Below are 23463 nucleotides of genomic sequence, written 5' to 3' on the forward strand. Positions count from 1 at the left end.
CATACGTCCACAAAAGAAGCTTCCCCCACCTCCTCATTCGTCAGCAAACTCAAAACGAGTTTTGTGTATTTCTTTACCATGAGCTGAACTTGTGTATTTTACTTCATAATTTTTTTTTAGAATCTACTTCATAATCTACTTTCTCATTAGTATATACGTCACAATCTATTGACATCCGAAAAATAGTGCAGATTCGTGTAAGCATGCTCCTCCCTGTAACGATCCACCCACTCAACTACCATTACGTGCCAACACTGATAATCTTTTTTACTAGTAAAAATTAATCCTTTAATTACAATCCATGATCAGTATCATACTATCTTTGAAATACATAGTTAATAGGAAAAAAAACATTCAATAATAATCAAATCACTAATATCCAAAAACGACTGGTGTCTTAAATTTAAGATCCGATAATATAGATAAGCAGCCAAGCTCCAGTTTCGGTTAAACGGGAGGTCAAGTTTTAATTTTTTTTGTTGATGGGTCGTGCTCGAACTCGCTCCGGTTACGTCCCCACAGTTCTCGGATTCATCCGGTCTCTGTTTTCTCGCAATCTCCGTACTAACAACATGAAGATAAAGTTAGCTCCTTTCTTTTGACTTTTTCATACCTTTCCAGTTTTGTCTTCTTCGATTGTGAATAGATTTACACTTTACTGTTCGTAGATCGTCTCTTAGATTTGTTTTATCGATTGAATGGTTAAACTGTTTCATTGTCTGTCTGGTTCTGAATCTTGCAAGAGTTGAAAGTCTCCAACTTTTCCTCTGTTTTTTTTAATTACAGAACAGGAAAGTTTTTAGGAGTTTCGATATCACTGATTCTCATAAACTTAGCTGCGATCATGGAGCGAGCAGACGAGAATCTACTGCCTTCGGTTTACAAAGAAGTGAGTGAAGCATTTAACGCAGGACCATCAGATTTAGGCTACTTAACATTCGTTAGAAACTTTGTTCAAGGACTCGCTTCCCCGTTAGCAGGAGTTCTCGTCATTACCTACGATCGTCCCATTGTTCTTGCCATAGGCACTCTCTGTTGGGCTCTCTCAACTGCTGCTGTTGGAGCTAGCAACTACTTCATTCAGGTAAATCCCTTAATATCTGTTTCTAAAGATTCTTATAAAGTTTTCTTTAATGGTTCTTTAAAGTTGTATAAATATTTGTTTAATGGTTCTTTAAAGTTGTATAAAGTTTTGTTTAATGGTTATGTTATGTTAGGTTGCTTTGTGGAGAGCAGTGAATGGGTTTGGATTAGCTATTGTTATACCGGCGCTTCAGTCGTTTATTGCAGATAGCTATAAGGATGGTACCAGAGGAGCTGGTTTCGGTTTGTTGAATCTCATTGGTACTATTGGTGGTATCGGAGGAGGTGTTGTAGCAACGGTTATGGCCGGTTCTGAGTTTTGGGGGGTACCTGGATGGCGTTGTGCTTTCATCATGATGGCAACGCTTAGTGCTGTGATTGGGTTACTAGTTTTCCTCTTTGTGGTTGACCCCAGGAAGCACATTGAACGGTAATAAAACAGAACCTCAAAACTAGTGAACTTATTTCTCACAAACTATTTTTTTTTTGTGTAGAGAGGAACTAATGGTTCATAAGATATCGGTTTGGAATGATTCATGGGCAGCTACAAAGTCGGTTGTTAAAGTAAGGACGTTCCAGATCATTGTCTTGCAAGGAATCGTTGGTTCATTACCTTGGACTGCAATGGTTTTCTTCACAATGTGGTTTGAGCTTATTGGTAAATGAACCAAGCCTTGTGAAACTACATTACTTGTCAAGAAAGCTTACTGTTGTTTTGTTTTTTTAGGGTTTGATCATAACCAGACAGCAGCTTTGCTTGGGGTGTTTGCGACTGGATGCGCTATAGGAACCTTGATGGGAGGCATCATCGCTGATAAGATGTCACGGATTTATCCAAACTCAGGTAGAGTGATGTGTGCGCAGTTCAGTGCCTTCATGGGGATCCCATTCTCAATCATCCTTCTGAAAGCAATCCCACAGAGCAGAGATAGCTACTTGATATTCTCCGTCACTCTCTTCTTGATGGGTCTCACCATAAGCTGGTGCGGCTCAGCCGTTAACGCGCCGATGTTTGCTGAAGTCGTCCCTCCTAAGCACCGGACGATGATCTACGCGTTTGACCGGGCTTTCGAAGGATCTTTCTCCTCCTTTGCTGCGCCTTTGGTTGGGATCTTGTCTGAGAAGATGTTTGGGTATGACTCGAAAGGTATTGATCCTTTGAAAGGCTCGTCTGTGCGTGAAGCTGAGGCTCTCTCCAAGGGGCTTTTGTCCATGATGGCTGTTCCCTTTGGTCTATGTTGTCTCTCTTACACGCCTCTGCATTTCGTTTTCAAGAAAGATCGAGAGAACGCGAAGACTGCTAGTTATAAAGATATTGAAATGATCTGAGTTTTCGCTTATGTTTTGATTCTTTCAAATACCACCACAGTATAAACATTGATACCGAGATCTAATCAAATAGAACAGAATGTTATACAATTCCTTTGTCGAACTCTCAGAGCTTAAGCAGAATGTGATATTACAGAAGCAAACAAACAAGCAAGTGTGTCCTCTGAGAATAAGAGATACAAGGGCGGATAAAGGGTGGGGTAGTTCCAGTTCTTATCTTTTTGCTTTAAGAAGAAGGAACCAGAGCTTTTGTTAGATGCAGCGCGGGAAAAAGGTCTGACCAACATAGCCACCAGTCATGGCTCTACGGACATTGGTCTCAAACAGCTTTGGGTTATCCCTTAAAACTTGTGCTGCGTCATGGTTCAAAGGATCTTCAGAGTTGGGTTCCTGTGTAAATAAACAACACTCAGTTTAGGAGAAACAGTAAGCTCTGTATGTATCAGGGCATATTAATTTATTACCGTGAAAAGATGGAAGAGTCCATAGATAACAGTGTTGATGTTAAGAACAGGTTTCCAGTCTTCACGCAAGATGTTGAGGCAGACGTTTCCTTCCAAATCGATATTGGGATGATAAACCTAAAACAGGGAGTAAAGATGGAGCTAATAAAGCAAATGCAAAAGAAAGAGGATCCATATTGCTAAAATCCTACTACCTTGGTTTTGCATTTAACTTTAGGAGCTTCGTGAGGATACACAGGAGACACTTGGAACGTGAAAACAAATGTACCATTGCTGTATATTATTTCATAAAGAAAGAAAACAAATGAGTTTCCTATTCTAACCGTTTTAAGTGTGAGCATGATATGATCATGCAAAAAAGAAAGAAAGACTCTAACTTAACTGGTAGTAACCATCATCAGGTTTAATGGAGACTTCAAAGTTCATCAAATCATCTTTGCCATTAGGAAATGATATCGTACACGAGCTTGGAAGATTCAACTCTGATATATCTACACCAATCAAAATTTGAAAAAAAAAAACTGAAACGTTAAGAAGAGAAAAGAATGCAAAAAAAAAACAAATCAAAGAAAGATGAAAAGGAATATATATAAAGATAGATACCTTTGTGAAGACGAAGTTCACCAGCAGATTGCTTCTTGACAGAAGCTCCTCCGCCTCTGCTAGCATTCTGAGCTTGTTCTCTTTGCTTCTCCTTTACTTTAAACAACCCAATCATTGCTTCTGTTTCTGACCAAAAAATCAAAAGAAATGAACGATCCATTTTATATATATCTTAAGTGATGATTTAAAGCACTAGATTGAAAATTAGAAACTTTTGACTAGAAAACACATAAAGTAATGATTTTTATTTTTTGGTTCATCATAAGAACTTAACATCAAAGCTGCAACTAACTAACTCCTAAGCGAACTTGGAACAAAAAAAAAAACAATTGTGGATTCGAAGAAGCGGGAACAGTCAGATTGTTTTGTAAGAGAGTTTCAGACAATAGATCGAACGACTTGAAGATCCCAAAAAAAAACTCGAAAACCGAAAACACACGTTTTTGTTTCAAAGACAAAAGTTAATCTACTTTTAGAGAGCTCAAGATCGCCGACGATTCTCCCTCTGATCTCTCCCACCGGATTCTCGTTCTCGGAAGCTAAACACGAGAGAGAATGTTGAATTTGACAGCTTTTTCTCGACGCGGAGTTGGAAAAAAAAAAAAGAATCTCACACTCTTCACTGTGTCTTCGTTGATTCGACAACTCGGTCCATTTAGACCCATTAGGCCCATTAGTCACGTAATATCTATCCATTTAGTAGATTTTCTTTTTTTAACAGCTAAAATTTGGCGGTTCTTTACAGTCAGATGTCAAAATCATTGTCATTAACTCATCATAATAAGTCTAGAACTGATTTGTGACGCGTTTGCATGTTCCATGCCATTTATCAGTATAGTACTAATCTTCGTGTCGAAAGTAAACAAAAAAGAAGATAAACCACTTCAAATGGAAGATTTCTTCTTCTTTCCATGGACTTTCTTTTATTCCTCTGAAGACTTTATGTTAAAAAACGTTTTTCTAAACTAGGTATTTTATTATTTTGCAAGATGATAATATATCTTTTTCTTTACCAAGATTAGAATATATCTACTTAAAAGATTTATGTACCCACCAAAATCAAAATTTTAATAAATATTTACGCTTTTTTTCTTACCAAAAAGAAATGATTATGCTGATTTTTTTGAAGGAAATCCACAACCGGACAATTGTTTTTTCCTACAAAATAATTTAAATAATGGAACAAAAAAATAAAGAGAAAAGTGCTTTTTTTTTTAATAATCAAACATTCGTCATCACCACCACCACCTCCACTAGACGCCCATTCCGTCACACAACAACCCTATCTATTTCCTCTACCGAATTACACTAATGGCCAACCCAACTCTCGTTTGATATTGACTCCAATTTTCCCCCACTCTTTTATAAAATAAGTCAAGTTTTTTTTCTTTTTATAATTGTAATCTGAAATTTGCAGATTATTATTGTTCAATGGCTTCTTCAGTGACTCCTCTAGGTCCATGGGTTCTTCACCATCACCACCCTTCAACTATCATTACCCAATCCAAAACACCCAGATCCAGATCTCATTCCCTCGTCACCCTTAAACCCATCTCCCTCACCCCAAAACGCACCGTTTCGTACACCGTTTCCTCTTCCCTCGTCACCAAAGAAGACAGCAACCTCAAATCCACCACCTCCTCCTTCGATTTCATGTCTTACATCCTCCGCAAAGCCGAGTCCGTCAACAGAGCCCTCGACTCCGCCGTGCCTCTCCGCGAGCCGCTCAAGATCCACGAGGCGATGCGCTACTCCCTCCTCGCCGGAGGCAAACGCGTCAGGCCCGTCCTCTGCATCGCCGCGTGCGAGCTCGTCGGCGGGGAAGAGTCTCTAGCCATGCCGGCGGCTTGCGCCGTGGAGATGATCCACACCATGTCGCTGATCCACGACGACTTGCCTTGTATGGACGACGACGATCTCCGCCGCGGAAAGCCGACGAACCACAAAGTGTTCGGCGAGGACGTGGCGGTCTTGGCCGGAGACGCGCTTCTCTCGTTCGCCTTCGAGCATTTAGCAACTGCCACGTGCTCGGAGGTTTCTCCGGCGAGAGTGGTCAGAGCTGTGGGGGAGTTGGCGAAAGCCATCGGCACGGAAGGGCTCGTGGCTGGACAGGTGGTGGATATAAGCAGCGAAGGTTTGGACCTAAACGACGTCGGATTGGATCATCTGGAGTATATACATTTGCATAAAACGGCGGCGTTGCTTGAAGCTTCCGCGGTTTTGGGTGGGATCGTTGGTGGAGGGAGCGACGAAGAGATCGAGAGGCTGAGGAAGTTCGCGAGGTGTATCGGTTTGTTGTTTCAGGTGGTTGATGATATCTTGGACGTCACGAAATCGTCTCAAGAGCTTGGGAAAACCGCTGGGAAAGATTTGATTGCTGATAAGTTGACGTATCCGAAACTCATGGGTTTGGAGAAATCGAGAGAGTTCGCTGAGAAGTTGAATAGAGAGGCACGTGATCAGCTTTTAGGGTTTGATTCCGACAAGGTTGCTCCTTTGCTGGCTTTGGCTAACTACATTGCCAATAGACAGAACTGAGTTGTGTGTTCTTTTTTCTTTAGTTCTTGTCGGAATTATTCTCTATCTGGGCTTGTTTCGGATCGAATTGTAGAAATATTGGAGAGATGCTAAAACAGATCTCTTGCGTGTTAGTATGATTGCTATGTTATAGATTTAATATTTAAGAGATCAGTGATTCTAGTTTCTGTAACAGTTTAGTCAAATGCATGAAGTTGATGATGAACAATGTGTTTATAGGACAGAAGCATACGGTTGGATCTCTCTCATCTACTACTAGATCCGTTAATTGTTCAGATTAGATCTTAAAGGTACGAGAAGACCAAGTCAAAGGTACGAGAAGACCAAGTCGTGGTTTTTGCATCGTGGAACCACTCAGGTCAACAAATAAAGCATCCTTGAAAAGAATGTACTCAGGAAAGCCCAAGCCCATGTATTATTCACAGCCCAAGATCTCAATCGAAATATTGGGTTTCTAAAGCCTTTCTTTTTTTTTTTGATCAAACCAAACTTCATTAGCAACTTAATTCAAGGGTTTACAATCTCCCGGAGGAGTTCAAAAGAGAGGACAACGCCTCCTTAGCCAGTCCATCAGCAACTACATTACTGCGCCTAGGCACAAAAAGAAAAGAGATTGATAAAAGGGATCTACTCAACACACATATGTTATGGAGGACCTCTTGTAATTCATTCACAGGCTTGTTCTCTGTGATTTGGGAAATCAGGAGCTTTAAATCTGAGAAACAGACCATATCCTGTATACCTTTGGAGATAGCAGCTTCCATGGCTGCCTTAAGCGCGAGTGCTTCAGCTATCAAAGCTGATCCTACCATCTCTTTTGAAGTTGATCCTTCAAAAATAGTAAGGCCTGCTTGATTTGTACACACCCAGCCCATTCCACCTGCGCCAGAAGCTGCTTTCCACGCTGCATCAGAATAGCAGAGCATAGTATTTGCTTTCCAACGTCGTTGAGGAACACCTGAAGTGAAGTATTTGCTTTCTAAAGCCTTTCTGTTTTCCTTATTTCTGTCCACCTTCGTGTATTCGAAGAACGATTGTATCTACCGCCAATTTGACGTTAAAAACAACTATTTTTTGGACGCATTATAGGAACGATGTAATTACCACCTTCGTGTGTTTCGATGTTGTCCGTGTTGAACGTTGCATTTCTAATAAACAGTGTATCATGGGTTACACCGCAATTATGATGAATGGGTAACGTACACGGTCACACAAGACACTTGACACAACGGTTTTGTTTAATCTAAATGTTAGAGACTTGATATTGTGTACTATTGTGTATAGTTTGAATCAAAGAAAAACAAAAACGTACAACCATCATTATCGTTTTTCAAAAAAAAAAACATTCTGATTTTTTCATAGACTACTATTTCTATTTGCAAGTGCTAAGTTACAGCTTACAAGTACTCAACATTTTGCAATTTATCCAGAATCTCAACTTCGGTTAAAAATATTTTTGCCTACACTTTTGTTGAAATCATCAATCATGGTCTATTAGACCCGAATCTTTGGGGGTGTATTGAATCTGAAATTTGAAGTGATTTGATTTTTAATGAGTTTTTAGATGATTGCAGGAGAATTAAAAAATTTGATGTGATTTTTGTTAAAACACTCTAGAATCTCATCTAAAACAGTGAGATTTGTATTTTTATTTTATAACTAAACAACTCTCTTCAAAAACTCTAGAAACACTTAAAGCACTCTAAAATCCCTAACTTAAATTTTGTTCAATAACAGTGGATTTCATAGTGTTTTATAAAATGTCAAGTTCAATAACACTAGATTTTAAAATGTTTTTTAAAATCCACGTTTAAATAACAGTGGATTTATCATTTTTATACAAATCACTTCAAACTCTTAATTGAATATACCCCCTTAGAGTATATACGATGAGACTATCATTGCACCGGACCTACCATAGTCCGTAGTCCGTACAAAGCTCCCTATTTCATTTATTTTGGCTAAATTAAATCTATGTATAAATTGGTTTTGGCTTCCATTCTTTAAAAATTCTCTTGTCTTGTGGTGTTGGTACATGCAGGCCGCCTTGAAATTTTGGAGGCTTGAAACCATCTCTATGTAAAAACTTTTTTTTTTTATAAATTTGGGGGTCTAAAAATATTTTTTTAGAGCTTGAGTCTATGTAAATTTTTTCAAAATTTTTGAGGGCCTCTAGCAAATGTTTTATTATGCATTGCTCAGAACCGGCCCTGGGTACATGCAGCGTGAAAATTTATGGATTTTTATTCTTACCTGCTCAAAATAATATATTTCATGTTTTTATCTAACTTTGATATTCGTCTAACAAGAGTTCTCAAAAGGGTTATGATATTAAATGTGTATCTCGTCATTTATATGTATTTATTATTTAAGCATTTGGTCAAAAAGAGCAGAAAATTGTATTTAATCGTCTCAGTAAAACTTGGATCTCTTTGAAGATGAAAAGAAGATAAGTCAGAAAACGCGGAGACACGTCGTTGTGTTGAAATTTACTGAGTAACAATCTATATGAATATACACATTCCATAATAAACTTTTGATTGTATATCTTCTTTCCGAGGTGTAAATGTAAACCATAAAATGAAAAATGTGGCAACACGTCGCTGTTTCAACGTTACCAAATTTGCAGATATATATATCATAAATACTATCCCATTCAACATTATAATTTTAGAAGATAACATAAATAGAAGATTTGTTTCCTTCTAACTCAGTTAAAACCATAAAACAAAACAGATTGACTACTAACAAATCAGATGTAAAAAGGATAAAACAGAAATATGTGGCGACACGTTCGTGACTTTATTTTTAATTCTGTTGAGTTTCCATTGTAGTCAAAGAAGTTATTAAGATACATTAAAAAAACGTAAATGTATTGATCCGACGGCTACGGAGGCACCGCAAGCTATCACCAACCAATATCAATCCACGTGGACGGTCGCAAACAACCTAAAGTATTCACAAAAAGGCAGCGTCTATTGAATTTGCTGGTGCCTGGTGATAGATATCAGCTGACGTGTAGTGGGGTCCACTTGTTTAATTAAATTTTATTGTTTTAAGACAAGAAACCAAACTAAATTGTAAACAGAGAAGACTCTGGTTGAAACCTATATAAAGCGCTCTTGCTTAGCTATTCATATATTCAAACTACATCGAATTCAATTTCGATTTTTTTTTGTTATTTTATTCTGATTTTAACAATGGCGATGAGGAAGCTTTTGTCGCATCGTTCGTTCAACGTTTCGAAAATGGCGTCTCAAGGTCTCATGAACTGTCGAATCTCGTCTTCTTCGTTAGCCGTGCGAACCAGGGTTCCTAAAGAACCAGGAGAAGCCACCGTTGATCCGGAGCCTGGTGAGTCGTGGTTGGATACGACCATGAAGATGCCGTTTGGGGAGACTCTGAGGGAGAAGCTTCGAGAAAACGACCGGATTCGACTAGACGGGCTCTTACCTCCGATGAAATACGCGGCAGCGGCGGAGGAGGAGACGGAGGCGTTGGGGCTTCTTACTGTGAAAGACGCGAAGAAGCTGCTTAGAGCTGCGCAGATCGAGGTGGTGAAGACGAAGCTGATGGAGACCGGGAAGAGCTGGATCTCTTACTCTGAGTTCGTTCGTCTTTGCAATGACTCTTGTTTGGATCCTGCTCAAGGGCCTTGGATCGCTAAGATGCTTGATGATTCAGGAAACGTCATCGTTTTGGGTGATTACGTTTGCTTAAGACCTGATCAGGTAAAATTAAAAATCATTTATTTTGATGTTTAGGACTAGTTGTTCTCTGTTTTTGATGAATTATTATTTATTTATTTTTCAATGAATTATTTTACCAAACGTTTTATGTTTTTGTGTGATCAGGTAACAAAATCTATCGAGGGCCTGCTTCCTTTACCACAGATCCGTAACCCAAACGACCCAAGAAGAAAGGAGCTGAAAGAGCTAGAAGGTATAAAGAATGTCATTGACGAGAAAGCACATTCGTTGGTGAGAAGAGAGCTTTGGGCTGGTCTCGGTTACTTGATACTCCAAACCGCAGGTTTCATGAGGCTAACGTTCTGGGAACTCTCGTGGGACGTCATGGAGCCAATCTGTTTCTACGTCACATCTGTATATTTCATGGCGGGTTACGCATTTTTCCTCAGGACAGCGAAAGAGCCGTCCTTTGAAGGGTTTTACGAGAGTAGGTTTGAGGCGAAACAGAGGAAACTGATGAGATCTCAAAATTTTGATGTGGGGAGGTATGATGAGCTGAAGAAGATGTTTAATCCAAAGCCTTCTTCAGCTGCTGTTTCCAAGATTTTTGGAGCTTTTACATAACTAAGAGGCATCTTGTTCGATTTGATGTGTCGCTTTCCTAACCTGAGAAAGATAAATTAACAAACAAAAATTGCGTGAAAGAATAGTCACTAAAGAGAAAATGTATTCGAATAGGTGCGGCTTATATAACATTTGGAGAGGAATAGAATATTGAATGTTGTTTTATGTATTAAAAACTAGGAAAAACTATAACTATAATATACTTTTTCCAACCAAATATCTTCATGCATATGAACTTTCATTTCTCAAGTGTGAATTTCTTAAATCTTTTAAATTGGATATACGGTTATTGATTTTAAATTGGATATACAATCTCAGTAATGCTGAAATATATTCCGTTATATTTCTTTTCACTTGATCTTGTTGAGATCTGTTTTGTTCTTGAGATACTGCATGCATGTGGTCAGCTTCTTTAACTATGTGGTATATATGTCTGATATATAGAGTAGAAGCAGCAGAGCACCTCTGCTCTGGTTGGAACATTTTGGACCAAAAGTTCTTATGTTGATTCTCTCAATAATTAACATATTACGTTCTATGGAACATTTTGAACCAAAAGTTCTCGAGTTATATTCTCTCAATGATTAACATATTACGTTCTATGAACATTTTTGTTGATTTTAAGGTTATATTGAATGTATATCTCCTCTTTTGGTGCTAAATGAACTATGATTATCATATATAAATAGATTCGTAGACAGACATACACCCTCGAATCAATACTTAGAAATCACTGTAACGCAAAGAGTGATTCACGAAACCAAAGTTTTGCTTGCTTCCACATAGTCTCCGTAGCCATGTTCTTCTTCTTCGCCTTTTGAGCTGCAATACTTGTAGTAGATATACTGCAATATGATCTGTTTTGATTTTTTTTTTTTGGAATCAAGGTAGCAAAATAAAACCCAATGGAAATGGCAATGGCATTTTCAAAGTTGTGCTGTGAAAATGGTTAAAAAGGATACAAATAGATCGAGTAGGACGCAGACAATAGCATCAAGCAACCAAGGGAGATTTGCTTTGATACTATCCCATTCAGTTGTTCTTACAAGAATACTACCAACGTATGTTGCATTGGCTACAAGCGCAAATATAAACATGAGTGGATTCAATCCCTGACAATTATCAAAAACATATTGTTAATTAGATCATATACAATTGTAATGCTTGTTGAATGATTTGTCTGGTTTAGATATATACCTCCACGCTTCCTCGTTTGATCTAGTTGTATAAAAGTATCATCCAGACCCAAGATTAGATTAGTATCATAAACAATAAGTAAAGAGAAATCGAAAATTATGGATCGATCAAAACTTGTAAAATACTTACGTTTAGCCAGATCTGAGGGATGCGACCACCCATGTAAATGGCTGCCATTAGCCATCCCAACCATTGTCCCAATGCGCTATGCTCAACTCTTCTTTCCTATACCGAGACAACAAATATTGTTTTGAAATGATTTCAATTATGCAATAGAAAGAAATAACTAAATATTATCTAAGCAGTTACACACATTTAGAAGCCGCCTGCTTGAAGCATGTGCATACTTTTCCGCTAGGCTTTTGACCTGCAGCGGAAGGCTAACAGATGCGGCTAAGAACGTTCCAAAACCTGTCTGAGAGGAAGAATTACAAAACGTGTCAATCATTGTTCCTTTTGCCTAAAGTATTTTGAAGTTCTAATAATTACGAAGAATAATAACCAAAAACCTGTCTTGGGATTGGCCTTGGTTGGGTAATGGTCTTAGCCGTTACAACAGGAAGCGTCAACATTGTCTCGTCTTCGTCTTCGTCCGAGGAGGAACCACTATCTATTGTCATGGCTGAAGGTCCACTCTTAGCCACCCGAAAATACGACGTTCTTAAAGGCGGTGTTCCGCTTCCGGCCAGTGATCTCGCTGACCTGAAAAAAATAAGCACGCCTGAAAATCAGCACCAAGGTAAAGTGTCACATCCTATCACAATATAATGAAATATCATCAACATGCATACATAAATGATTTGATTTTGTCACAAACTTTAACTTAGCTCGTAATCAAGTTAAAGTGAATTAAATAATAAGGTATTTTTTTCTAATCCGTACGTGTAATAGAACTCTCTCAGAGGAGAAGCTTTGTAAGATTCTCCTGGGATGGAAATTGCAGATCCCATCGTCTTCGGTGGGTTTAATGGCCTCTTCTCTTCATCCTCTTCCTCCTTACATAATTTCACACCCGCATCAGATTATTACATTATATACCTAATAGTGTATTAGCGTTTAATTTTTAAATTAACATAATTAATACCTTTTGACAGATCTTGGTGCGTCCATGTGTACAAAGTCTGTAGATATAGTCGTAGTAAACTGTCTGGATCACTAATACCACGGTGCTCACTGTGTAAAGCTATAAAGAACAAGTTGAAAAACTACAAAGTTATAATTAAATTAAGAAGTCCAACAAATTAAGACATGTACAATTTTAGGAAAATGACACATAAGCTTTTTGGTGACAGATGTTTATGCGGCGAGTAGACAGCGATTTTACCAAGGCTGTGTAGAACTGAGTCGGCAACTACAACAATAAAAAAAAAGGAAAAGACAAAGTGAGAAAACAACAATTAAGATCTAAACAAAACTATAGTGGTATTAGTATGGTTGTGCAACTTACGGTAGCTGGTTCAAGAAGACACCCGATGAGATTGAAGATATCACTGCACCGATTGTTAAAAAGTCGTAAAGATATAACTAACGTTATAGCTAGACAGAGCTAGAGTTCATAAATATATAATAAGAATTAAAGATTATGGAGTGTACGGACCCAGCGACCCAAGCGAGGAGGAAAGATAGAGAGACACCATGACTAGATTTTGTACGGAAGTTGGTAATGATCTGGGGAATCTCTGCCACGCCCCAGCAGATAAGGCTAACGATTCCAAGTGAGAACGAGACTTCATCGTTCAGGTTACAAAGACAGTCATCGAAGTATCTCTCCACCCATCTCACACATGTCTTCTTCTCCTTCAAGCAGTAACCTGCATACACCATCTCTCTCTCAAGTGTTATCTACCTCTCTCTCTCTTTATGTATATAATTGTGTGTATGTTTCTATCTCTCTTGGTTATTTTATAGGATTATGGGTAAGGAAAATGACAAATCGTATAAAGTAGATAGGAGAGAACGATATTACGTATATTAATTCACATATATGGGGACCATATATTTTTATACGTGATGATTTGTATACCGGGTCTGCGGGAATCTAATCTTAATCAGCCACCAAATCTAAGCTGCTTACTTTTTATTATAGAAAAATGTTTTCCGAATTTAATTTTATAATACTTTGATCGCTTTACCAGATTGAGCTGAGAAGGATTAGCTAAAATTTTCTCTAGTGGTTGGAGGTCAAGAGCTAATAATAATGTGATCGATACTCGTTTTTAAAACCTAAACCAAACATGCAAGAGATTAGTAATAATCGTCTCTACATCGCTAGAAAGAATGATATCATTAAACTAAAATGACCTGATGAGATTGTGGTTGGTATGTTGTCATCGCAAGGACAAAGGAAAGATAATAATGTCATGCACATACAAAATTAATTTCAAAAATTGAAGTATGAGAGAGCAACGGTCGAGGATATGATCAATGAGCATATTCTCTTGTACATATTTGATGCTCTGCTGAATCTCAGATCTTCAACCTTTGTAGTACGTTTGTTAGGTATATTCTTTTTCATGATTCTCCAACACTTGATTGAGTCATGAATATACATTTACGTGAACTAAAGCATAATTTCCAAGAAAGTGTAATCTCATTAATAAGAAAAACGCCTCCTTTGTTTTTTTTTTTGGAGCACATCAATCTCCTTTGATTATTTTGATTGGTTTCTCAAAAAATCACATAATACGTATATATGTACATAATTGCTCGGTTTCAAAACTCAAATTGAGTTTAACCAAATCTAATCCGGTTTGGTTGTTCTTGTCCACTAGCAATATTGAAATCCAAAACTGTACGAGAAATTAATTGGACTAGACTCCATGATGTTGACATTCTAAAAGTGAAAAAAAATGCTGTAAATTTTTCGAACATTATTATTTAATTAACCTAGTAGCATTTGACTGTTGATTATAATTACTGTTAAACTATTTTTTTTTTATCATTCCCCTTTTTATTTGTAAAGCATTCATTAGATTCCAAATAATTACTACTTGCCTATTGGTAATAGATTTTGGAAACCCCGTCAACTTTTGTAAATTTGTAATTTTGTGGCTGCATCAAACGAACGGTCCAGGTTTTCTTACCATAATTATTTTCCTAGAAAAATAAACTGAAGGTGCCATGTAGACTGCGTGGTGGCATCATGTTAAGATGATGATGACATCTTTCATAAACCCTGGCTAGAGAATTTAATGATATTTTTACTGGCGTTGCTATTGCCTACTGGAATCATTTATAACAATAATACTTCATGTGAGGCAGTAAAGTTATATTCAAATTTGTTGTAACATCAAGGCCTCAGGCCTGCAACTAAAAAGTCATTATTTACGATCGTTCCAAAACATATCTGAGACGAACGAACGTTTTATAGCCGTCTAGGACTAGTTTAACAGTTGCAAAGTTTAGTACGCTATGTAATGTCGCCACTTTGGATCGACCGACAAGTCACCGTTAACGATCAATTCTTTAGCAACAATTCTAAATGAGAGTGATCTACCAACAATTAAATAAAATAAAAATATAATGATAATGAGATTAAGAAAACTTTGAAATTGTCTAGAAGATATAGAAAGAAACGGCGACGAGGCGCCGCGACAAGTAGTGAGTGGAGTACACGTGTGATCATATCATCCTAACTCTTTTGTTTGTCCTCGGTTCTTATCTCTTATGTCTATCTTCAATTCTTCATACCCATCTTCACTATGGCTTTGTTCCTCCTCACTTTCACTATCACTTGTTGATAATATCTTCTTTAATCTTTCACAGTTTAATCATTAAGAATTCTTAAAAACTTCACTTAATGCAATAATACTAATGAGCTTTGATGAGCTTTGATGATTTTTTATCAATTGTATTGAATCCACTACAAGTTAGATGGCAGCATGGTTGCATGATTACAGACAAGTAAGATATTTACACATTCGATCTTTTTGGCCTTTGTCCTCTCAGGGAAGAGAAGAGCCACAATACCTAGTGATGATGTAGATATTACAAGTTTATCCATTCTCTTATTCTCTATCCATTTTGGTCCAGCCGAAGCACAGCTTCTACATATATATATACCAACTACCAGATGAAAAAAGATTTTGAAATATAACACAAATGTAATTGACTTGTCCATATCATTTCCTACCCAACCTTGCTGCTTGTTGACAATGTGAAAGTTAGTGGGCCGTAATAAAGCCTTTTAAAACGCAGTAAAAGTATATTGGAGTTGGGAGGTAGAAACTTTACGACTCTTCAAATGTGTATTTGAAACTATACATTTTAACCCATTTTTCTCAGTTTATACTCTAAAAACTATATAGCAAATCCTTTTTGTTTATCTCTTTATCGTTCAAATGATCCCATTTAAGGAAATGTACCAGTCAAGCGAATATGATCAAGGGTTCGCTTCAGACCATGGGTAAGAACAGCTTGGTTACCTTGCCTGAACCCATCCCCGTATGCAGATGAAGAATCTGACTCTATCTGGTGCTTGAAAAACTCACCAAGTTTCTTCTCAAAATCAGACCTCTCCCCTTTCTTGGACGATGCAATCGCCACAGCGGCTGATGATGATGAAGTCGAAGAAGAAGAAGATGCAATATCTATCAACGTAGAGCCAGCATAAGTCTCAGATTCCAACCACATGTGAGCCAAAACCTGACATATCCCTTCTTCCACTTCTGGTCTAAGATTTGGATACCCTACTCAAAAACACACATCAAAGAGAGTAACTATTTTGAAACTTTTTTTTTTACTTTTACTGAGAAGGGAGTTGTGTTCTTCGAAAATTACCGTTTAGTCGAAGCCATGCATGCATCATCTCATGAGCTAGGATTGATCCAGTTAACAAACTGTTACAAATGTAATACTAACTCATCAAGACACAATGATTCGGTTTAGTAGTAGTGTGTTGAAAAGTGTTTATTATTTTTTTATTACCGGGGAAGTCCATATAAGATGAGAATAGCGGTGACTTCACAGCGACGCACCAGCCTGTAAGGCTCAGTGATCATGTCTATCAGCTTGTAGCCTGCCCCAATCTTTGGTCTCCTCAACACCTAACATGAATAACAACATTCTCTGGTTCAAACAAACGGTTTGTGGTTGGATATATAACAATTAAACAAAAATGTAGCTTCCTTACTGTTGTGACGGTTTGTTCTTCAGACAAACAGAGTCCTCTGGTTTCAGGTAAGTGATGATGTCCCTGCAAGGAAAAATGAGATATGACAAGTGAGTTGAAATAAAAGAGTGTATGTATTGTAAGCAATACATAAAAGATCAAATTACATGTTTCTCTCCTTCCATAGCTTCGTTTAAAGCTGATCTCTCCACCAAGAGCATAGGAATCTGCTGTTCCACTTTCATGTGTAAGCCTTCGTAGAACTCACGTATCTCGAGATACAACGGTTGGCACTCATGAGTGTCCATAATGGCCGAGTCTAGACATTCAAGACAGAGTTTTCTACCATCATCAAGTATGAGATACTTTGTATCTTTCGGCTGTAACCATATGAGCCAAGAAAACATCATCACATTTCAGAAAGAGAGATACTTAAATTGTTTTCGAAATAGGAACTCACCTCCATTCTCTCACAGCTACAACATCGAGGAGTTCCATCACGCTCATGTGAAGGGCAATACTTCTGCATCCAAAAGGGATGTGCTCTGTACTCAATAAGACCAGCTGGATTGGTCGGAATCTACAGGAGTTTCAATTTAAGCTTTAGTATCAAAAGTTAGTTTGCATAATAGAGAGATCAATGAGAGAATCACTCACAAAGTTATGACAAACATCACATTTTGGATGGTGCTGCTCCTTGTAACATAGTTTGTGGTAAGGCCTGTTTCCTGACATTGAGAACTGTAAAAAACAAAACGTTTAGTATTATTCTACAAAGATTCATTCAAGACAAATCTAGTAATATTTGGTAACCTCATAGTCTATGATTGGCTTATCACAAGCATGGCAGCAAAAACATTCAGGATGCCAAACGCCACCCATGCAACTCAGGAACCTTCCATGTCCAATCTCAGCTCGGCAACCAGTGCATATCCTCCCAAAACAAATAAACAAAAGAATAAATACTCATGAAGCAATGATAGTGTCTCCGAATCTAAGTTGATGTAGGCTTTGAAGTATTTACCGAGATGGGACACTGAATGGGTATGATGGAAACATACTTCCGGAATCATATCGAGGAGGAGATCCTGCTGCATTCATGCTTTCTTGAAGAGCCTTTGCTAGTTGCTCGTCTTCCTCCAGTTGAGCTTTGGCACGCCTAGCTTCCTCCTCTTCTAGTCTAGCTTTGGCAAGCTGCTTCTCTAACTCCTCTAGTTCAGCTTCAGCTCTTCGTTTCTCTTCTTCCTCTATTTGAGCTTGAGCTAGTTTCTTTTCCTCTTCTTCTGCTGCTTCCACCTGAGCTCTCGTGTATTCCTCATCGTCTTCTTCATCCTCATCGTCATCTTCATCCTCATCTTCATCTTCATCTTCTTCGGTTTCAGATTTGTATTCTAAAAGAAAACACAGCTTTTAGCAAAGGTAAATTTGCACATAACTTTTCAGAGAGTAGAGATAAAACCTTACCGATAACTTTCTTTCCTTTGTCATCTTGTGGAATCACATGTTCTTGTTCAGAAAGGGAGAGTGCAATGGCGCATTCAATTTCTTCTTTGTCAAAATCAGATCCTTCCTGTAGTACTCAAAAATGTCATGTCTGAATGAAAAGGTACAAAGAAGATAGAAGAAGAAGAATGAAAAGATAAGTCTCTCATATATACCGCAGAATAGCGAGGAGTGTCCAAGCTGCTCCTATCCTCTCTATTGTATCTTCGGTTAGCTTGACCGTCTGAATACTTACGGCTAGAGCCCTTAAGGATTTTAGTAAGCCACCCCATTGTCACCAACAACAACCTCTTACCTGCAAAGACAAACACATTCTTCTTAAGGTATCCAAAGAAGACAAGAAGAAACTCCATTGCTTCTTTTTAATTATTTTTATTCAAACAAAGCAGTTGAGACATAACAAAGAATCAAAATCCAACAAAGAAGGAAGGTTTCAGTAAACAAAAAAGAAACTGATAGTCCAGGAAAACAGCAATTGAAAGAAAGGTATAAATAAGGAAGGATTGCATCAGAATCAATAAAAGGGTTACCAAATCTTGAAGATTTTGGAATTGAAATTAAGTAAATCAAAGTAAGGAGAGTTTATTACAAAGCAACACACAAAGTATCCATTTTTCTAATAAATTCCAGGATAAAAAAAACAGAGGTTTATCCAAATCTTCCTCAAAACAATCGAACTAGCTCATAGGGGAAACAGAGACATTCATCATTCTAAATACCCATTATGCTTTCTAAAGAACAGAGCATAGAGAAACCACAAGTTTACCTGAAGAGAAAATTGACGAGATTAGATTAAGAATCGGATCAGAAAAGAAAACCCAACAGTCATGATTCTTTAACTTCTCACAATCACCTTATAAAAATCAAAACTTTTCTGACAACAAAAAAAAAGAAACAGAGAGAGGAAGTAAAGGGACACTTGAATTCGAAGCAAAAAAAGCCTTTAGCTTTTCAGGACCCGTGGCTGTTAATTGTCTTAAAAAGCGTGAAGAAAGTTTTTATTAAATGAAGGGGATGATAGAAAGAGAGAAGGATGATGAGTATAGAATAATCTCCATTAGCACACACTCAAAGGTGACAACTTTATGTAGAGAGAGAGAGAGGGGATGATGGGGGAATGGTTACAAATGAAGTTATTTGGGTTAAGAAGGTCAAGCAAGTGGGGTGCACACTTGTACACAAAAAAAAAAATCAAATGTATTGAAAAATTGAGAGAAAGAGTTGATGTTTACTAGCATTAGCACTGTTGACGCATGAACTTTGACTCTCTAATTACTTTCTTTCTTCTGTAGCAATTTGATCTGAAATAAACATGGATGGTTACACCAAAATACAGACAAAGAAAAACATCAACTTGAAAATTGTTAAGTAGGTAAAGGTTCGTCTAATAGTTTATTTAGGTCGACCTAATGCATTATTACATACGACCATATGAAATGGAAATATAATTATATCTTTGGATGATTTCAACTGGATGATAGACAATCCATCGCCATTGCGAGATTAATGAATTGGAACACTGTGGTTTTCCTGTACTATTATTATTATTATTATTTTATTTTGTGGTTGAGAGATATTTGATTTGATTAGAAGGGTTAAGAGTATTCGGTAGGTTACATCATCAATCAAATTTGAGAAAAAAAACAAGGATAAAAACGTGTATGTTAATGTATTTAGCGGATCCATACAGAAATTAGGTACTTAACTGTAGTTACCTATCAATAAAATTTTGAACTCGTCTTGTATTAAAAAAATTGAGCGTTTAATATTACATACATAAAAGTTTAATTCTTTGAGAAGTATAAAATTCCGTTGTATAATTATCTGTTGTCTAATCATCAAAATAATAATTCTGGTATTTATAATATAAGAATCAAATAATGGTAAAAATATATTTCTGGAATTCCTTTTCAAATATATATAGAGATTTTCTTTATCTTTTGATAATATATTCTGATTGATTTAGTAGTAGTTGAGCTAAGTGACGTTCTCTATGTTGTGATCCCACTCACTTCTTACGCAAGCAATGAGTAAATTCCTGCAACAGACAAACTTATTTGTTACAATTTGTCATCAAAGTTATCAACTGCCTTAAAAATAATCCGATTTATTCACAAATATAAACTCATCGTTGACCGTGATTTAAATTCAGTGGCCATCTTACATTTGATATCACTTACCCAAGTAATGAAAATTTAACTAGGCTTCTTAAGGCCCACATATAATTGGGCCTACAATCAAACACACGTTCTAGACAATGGTTTTTAGGTTTTGGGTTGGCGAAACAAGTCAGTAATATCGGGCCGCATGTAACACTATATATGAAGACTTTTTCTTAGGTTCACCCCCTAGGGTGAACCTAAAGGTTCACCAACCAATAGGAAGTTGTCATTTTAAATCTAGTATCTTTTAATTAAGGAAACAAAATAATTTGCCAAATTATGTTATGCTTTTAAAATAAATAAAAAGATTAAATAAATAAAAATAACAATAGTTCTAAAAAATATTATTTTTAAAAAATATTTATTTATAAGATTTAGAGTTTAGTGTTTAAGATTTATAGTTTAGAATTTATCCAAATGTTTATTGTTTTTCCAAGGGTTAGAGTTTACCCAAGGGTTTAGAGTTTACCCAAGGATTTAGGGTTTAGGATTAGAATTTAGGGTTTAGGGTTTAGTGTTTTGTTGACAACATGTTTAGTATTTTTCCAAGGGTTTAGGGTTTACCCAAGGATTTAGGGTTTAGGATTAGAGTTTAGGGTTTAGTTGACAACATTATTTTTTTTAATTCATTTTTATATACTATTTTTATTTATTTTTTAAATTTTATTTTGAAAAGATAATATAATTTAACAAGTTATTTGTTTCCTTAATTAAAAGATACTAAATCTAAAATGACAATTTTCTATTGGTTGGTGAACCTTTAGGTTCACCCTAGGGAGTGAACCCAAGAATAACTCATATATGAAGACCATACAAACAAACCGACTGTTCTTTTATAAGACTTTTATCTCTCATATTACTCCTCTCATCGACCAAACCTAAAAAAGGAGTGAACAAGATTTTTGAAGCTAGTTGATGATCGATGAAACAGGCTGTCAAGCTTACGCAAATGAAACACGTCGCAGATTGACACATGGACCACAAGTCTCACGTGGCCGTGGCCATCCCTTGCCGGGGTTTCCACGTGAATCAATCAAACTAAGATGTGTTCTGCGTTTCTTGACTATTTTTATAGATGTGAAACTGTGAACAAAGCCTCGAGTCTCTTTTTCTTTTGTCGACAGCCTCATGCATGCATGAACATTATAAAAATAAACCGAATGAGTTTCGTTTAAGAGATCTTAAACTTAAAAGATAGTCCTAAGTAATTATTGGTGTTATATGTTACTAGCCGAGGATATAATTATGAATTCTCATTGTAATATTTTTATGTGGTTTATATTATACTGTTGAAATCCAAACAAATGCAAATATAATATTGGGAATGGAGAGGCTGCAGACCATGAGAATGTTGGTCCCTTGGACCTTCCATGATAAACCATTTTTGCTTTTTTGATATTTTTTTCATTGATGAATTTTTTGGTTTATTTAATTTGTATGTTGGTGAAGAAAGTTTCGTTGACTCGACAGAGAACGTTACTTCGAATTTTCCCTCTTTTTATCATATGATTGTTCTGAATTTTTGGTTTCTTCTCGGAGTCAGGAAACAAGGACGTAATTTTGAGCTGATACGATTTTAAAGCGTTGCATTCTTGAGTATGTGATTTCAGATCCCAGACGAATTATCTAATTTATTTCGTTTAGATATAACTTTTCTATAGGTTATCATTTAAAAATAATAATAATATATTCTCTTTGGCAAATTCAAGAGTCATTTTCTATACAGTCGTACATTGTTACAACTTACGTTTACTATTAGTCATAGTCATGCCTGGCACATGAATTAACTCGCTGAGATGTTGAAATATTTTTTTATTTCAATAATTTATGGCAAAGTCAAGAGTCATTTTCATTTATTTTTTTCAATATTTTTTGTCTACAAGGAAGTTTTGGCAACCAGCTTATGGATTTCTGTCACTCCTTAAAAACCATAACCTCAGACGTCAATCGACATCCTTTTCTTCTTGCTAGACCGTAATCTACAGTTACTAACTCTGAACCTGATGCTAGAATTATATTCTACATACCAAATGTATTTCTAGTTACTGGTCACACTAGTCCATGATGTGTTTTGGTGAGAATCTTACATTATCCTAGTACATGACTATGCATGCCAAAGCATAAATATACCATCTTTAATCAAAAGTCTTTTGATGTTTTGCAGTTAAATTATTCGAACAATGATAAAACAAACCCACTAATTAAGATAGTAGTGAGCAAAACTTCAAATAAGATAGCCATGATGCGTAGATTTTGATGGTTTTAATAGAGACACATACGTTGCATACGTAAGTCTGTATTTAAAGAACAAATAAATGATAATTTACAAAAGCAAACCTAAAAGCTAGTAAGCTTGTAGTCACACCTTTAACCAAAAATTACACACTCTGAAGTTGCAAAAATAACAGTATTAAAAAGACAATGATAAAAACATAATAAAAGCGATAAATTATCATAGTCTATTAAATAAAATAAAAGAGAAGATAAGATAAACTAAAATAAAAAATAAAGATGAAAGGAACAATTAGACACCAAAAGAACAAGGAATAAAAGGGACCATCGCTGCCATTTCCACAACTCTCTCTGTGGTCTCACTCTCCCATTACTCATACATAAAAATCAAATCTATTTGTCTCCTTCTTATCTATTTTTAACCACTTAACATCGTATTATTAAGTTTCCTGAAAGCGATTCACCTTTACACAACCAGTAAAAAATAGACGAATTTACATGAAAAACAAACAAAATCTTCGTGTTTTCGCATTTTTGCAAGACTTTTATTGTATTTATATATAATCACGTACTTTTAAGCAAGTCGAAACATATAGTTAAGAATGAACACATTTGTCAGCTAGCCTCCACTTTTTGTCATATCCATCCGCAATCATGACATGATTTTGATTCCCATGTAGAAAAATAAAACACAAGAATACGAAAGAAAAGAATTTATGTCACATAAAAATAGATGGTCACAGAAAAGCAAAACTAACGAACCGATAAAATATTGAAACAATTACAGCTTAAGGCAGTTTCTAAGTTTTTATTACACTGCAGAGCAGTTTGTGCTAGTAAGACAGTTTTTCTTCACCAAACCACTTTATAGTTATAAACAAACGGAACAAGTTTTTAACTAAATGATATTTAATCTAATTAAATATTAT

The 23463-nt window shown here is 36.4% G+C and overlaps 6 protein-coding genes across 8 annotated transcripts; 3 read left to right on the plus strand and 3 right to left on the minus strand.

Annotated features, from left to right (window-relative positions):
- Positions 1-315: 315 nt before the first annotated feature.
- On the plus strand, positions 316-2502 carry LOC130508261 (uncharacterized). Its single transcript, XM_057003653.1, has 5 exons — positions 316-583; positions 787-1084; positions 1218-1513; positions 1578-1741; positions 1811-2502. The coding sequence occupies exons 1-5, from the start codon at positions 483-485 to the stop codon at positions 2410-2412; spliced, it is 1461 nt and encodes a 486-aa protein (XP_056859633.1). The 5' UTR covers positions 316-482; the 3' UTR covers positions 2413-2502.
- Positions 2455-4108, minus strand: LOC130494573 (NEDD8-conjugating enzyme Ubc12). 2 transcript variants are annotated; one of them, XM_057003656.1, is made up of 6 exons: positions 3950-4108; positions 3480-3599; positions 3259-3367; positions 3071-3149; positions 2877-2993; positions 2455-2802 (listed from the first exon to the last, which is right to left on the minus strand). In XM_057003656.1, the coding sequence occupies exons 2-6, from the start codon at positions 3592-3594 to the stop codon at positions 2665-2667; spliced, it is 558 nt and encodes a 185-aa protein (XP_056859636.1). In that variant the 5' UTR covers positions 3595-3599; positions 3950-4108; the 3' UTR covers positions 2455-2664. The 2 variants fall into 2 exon arrangements, with proteins under 2 accessions (XP_056859636.1, XP_056859635.1); XM_057003655.1 differs by having other exon boundaries at positions 3480-3605; positions 3950-4107.
- Positions 4109-4715: 607 nt separating this feature from the next.
- On the plus strand, positions 4716-6167 carry LOC108842107 (geranylgeranyl pyrophosphate synthase, chloroplastic/chromoplastic). The gene has a single exon (XM_018614920.2). It carries the CDS (start codon positions 4911-4913, stop codon positions 6015-6017), a length of 1107 nt encoding a protein of 368 aa, XP_018470422.1. The 5' UTR covers positions 4716-4910; the 3' UTR covers positions 6018-6167.
- Positions 6168-9147: 2980 nt separating this feature from the next.
- Positions 9148-10542, plus strand: LOC108840747 (calcium uniporter protein 1, mitochondrial). Its single transcript, XM_018613576.2, has 2 exons — positions 9148-9748; positions 9872-10542. The coding sequence occupies exons 1-2, from the start codon at positions 9218-9220 to the stop codon at positions 10328-10330; spliced, it is 990 nt and encodes a 329-aa protein (XP_018469078.1). The 5' UTR covers positions 9148-9217; the 3' UTR covers positions 10331-10542.
- Positions 10543-10979: 437 nt separating this feature from the next.
- LOC108839918 (probable vacuolar amino acid transporter YPQ1) lies at positions 10980-13405 on the minus strand. Its single transcript, XM_018612697.2, has 11 exons — positions 13125-13405; positions 12975-13017; positions 12852-12878; positions 12612-12710; positions 12410-12522; positions 12037-12229; positions 11841-11942; positions 11657-11752; positions 11528-11548; positions 11293-11442; positions 10980-11187 (listed from the first exon to the last, which is right to left on the minus strand). The coding sequence occupies exons 1-11, from the start codon at positions 13349-13351 to the stop codon at positions 11083-11085; spliced, it is 1176 nt and encodes a 391-aa protein (XP_018468199.1). The 5' UTR covers positions 13352-13405; the 3' UTR covers positions 10980-11082.
- Positions 13406-15746: 2341 nt separating this feature from the next.
- Positions 15747-19376, minus strand: LOC108824558 (protein DA1-related 1). Of its 2 annotated transcripts, none has more exons than XM_057003660.1 (12): positions 19373-19376; positions 18296-18435; positions 18102-18207; positions 17662-18028; positions 17451-17571; positions 17295-17378; positions 17098-17217; positions 16805-17017; positions 16659-16721; positions 16454-16572; positions 16307-16365; positions 15747-16215 (listed from the first exon to the last, which is right to left on the minus strand). In XM_057003660.1, exons 2-12 carry the CDS (start codon positions 18410-18412, stop codon positions 15878-15880), a joined length of 1707 nt encoding a protein of 568 aa, XP_056859640.1. In that variant the 5' UTR covers positions 18413-18435; positions 19373-19376; the 3' UTR covers positions 15747-15877. The 2 variants fall into 2 exon arrangements, with proteins under 2 accessions (XP_056859640.1, XP_056859639.1); XM_057003659.1 differs by lacking the exon at positions 19373-19376 and adding an exon at positions 18907-19256.
- Positions 19377-23463: the final 4087 nt, after the last annotated feature.

Source organism: Raphanus sativus, chromosome 2 (assembly GCF_000801105.2).
Source record: "Raphanus sativus cultivar WK10039 chromosome 2, ASM80110v3, whole genome shotgun sequence".
NCBI lineage: Eukaryota > Viridiplantae > Streptophyta > Magnoliopsida > Brassicales > Brassicaceae > Raphanus > Raphanus sativus.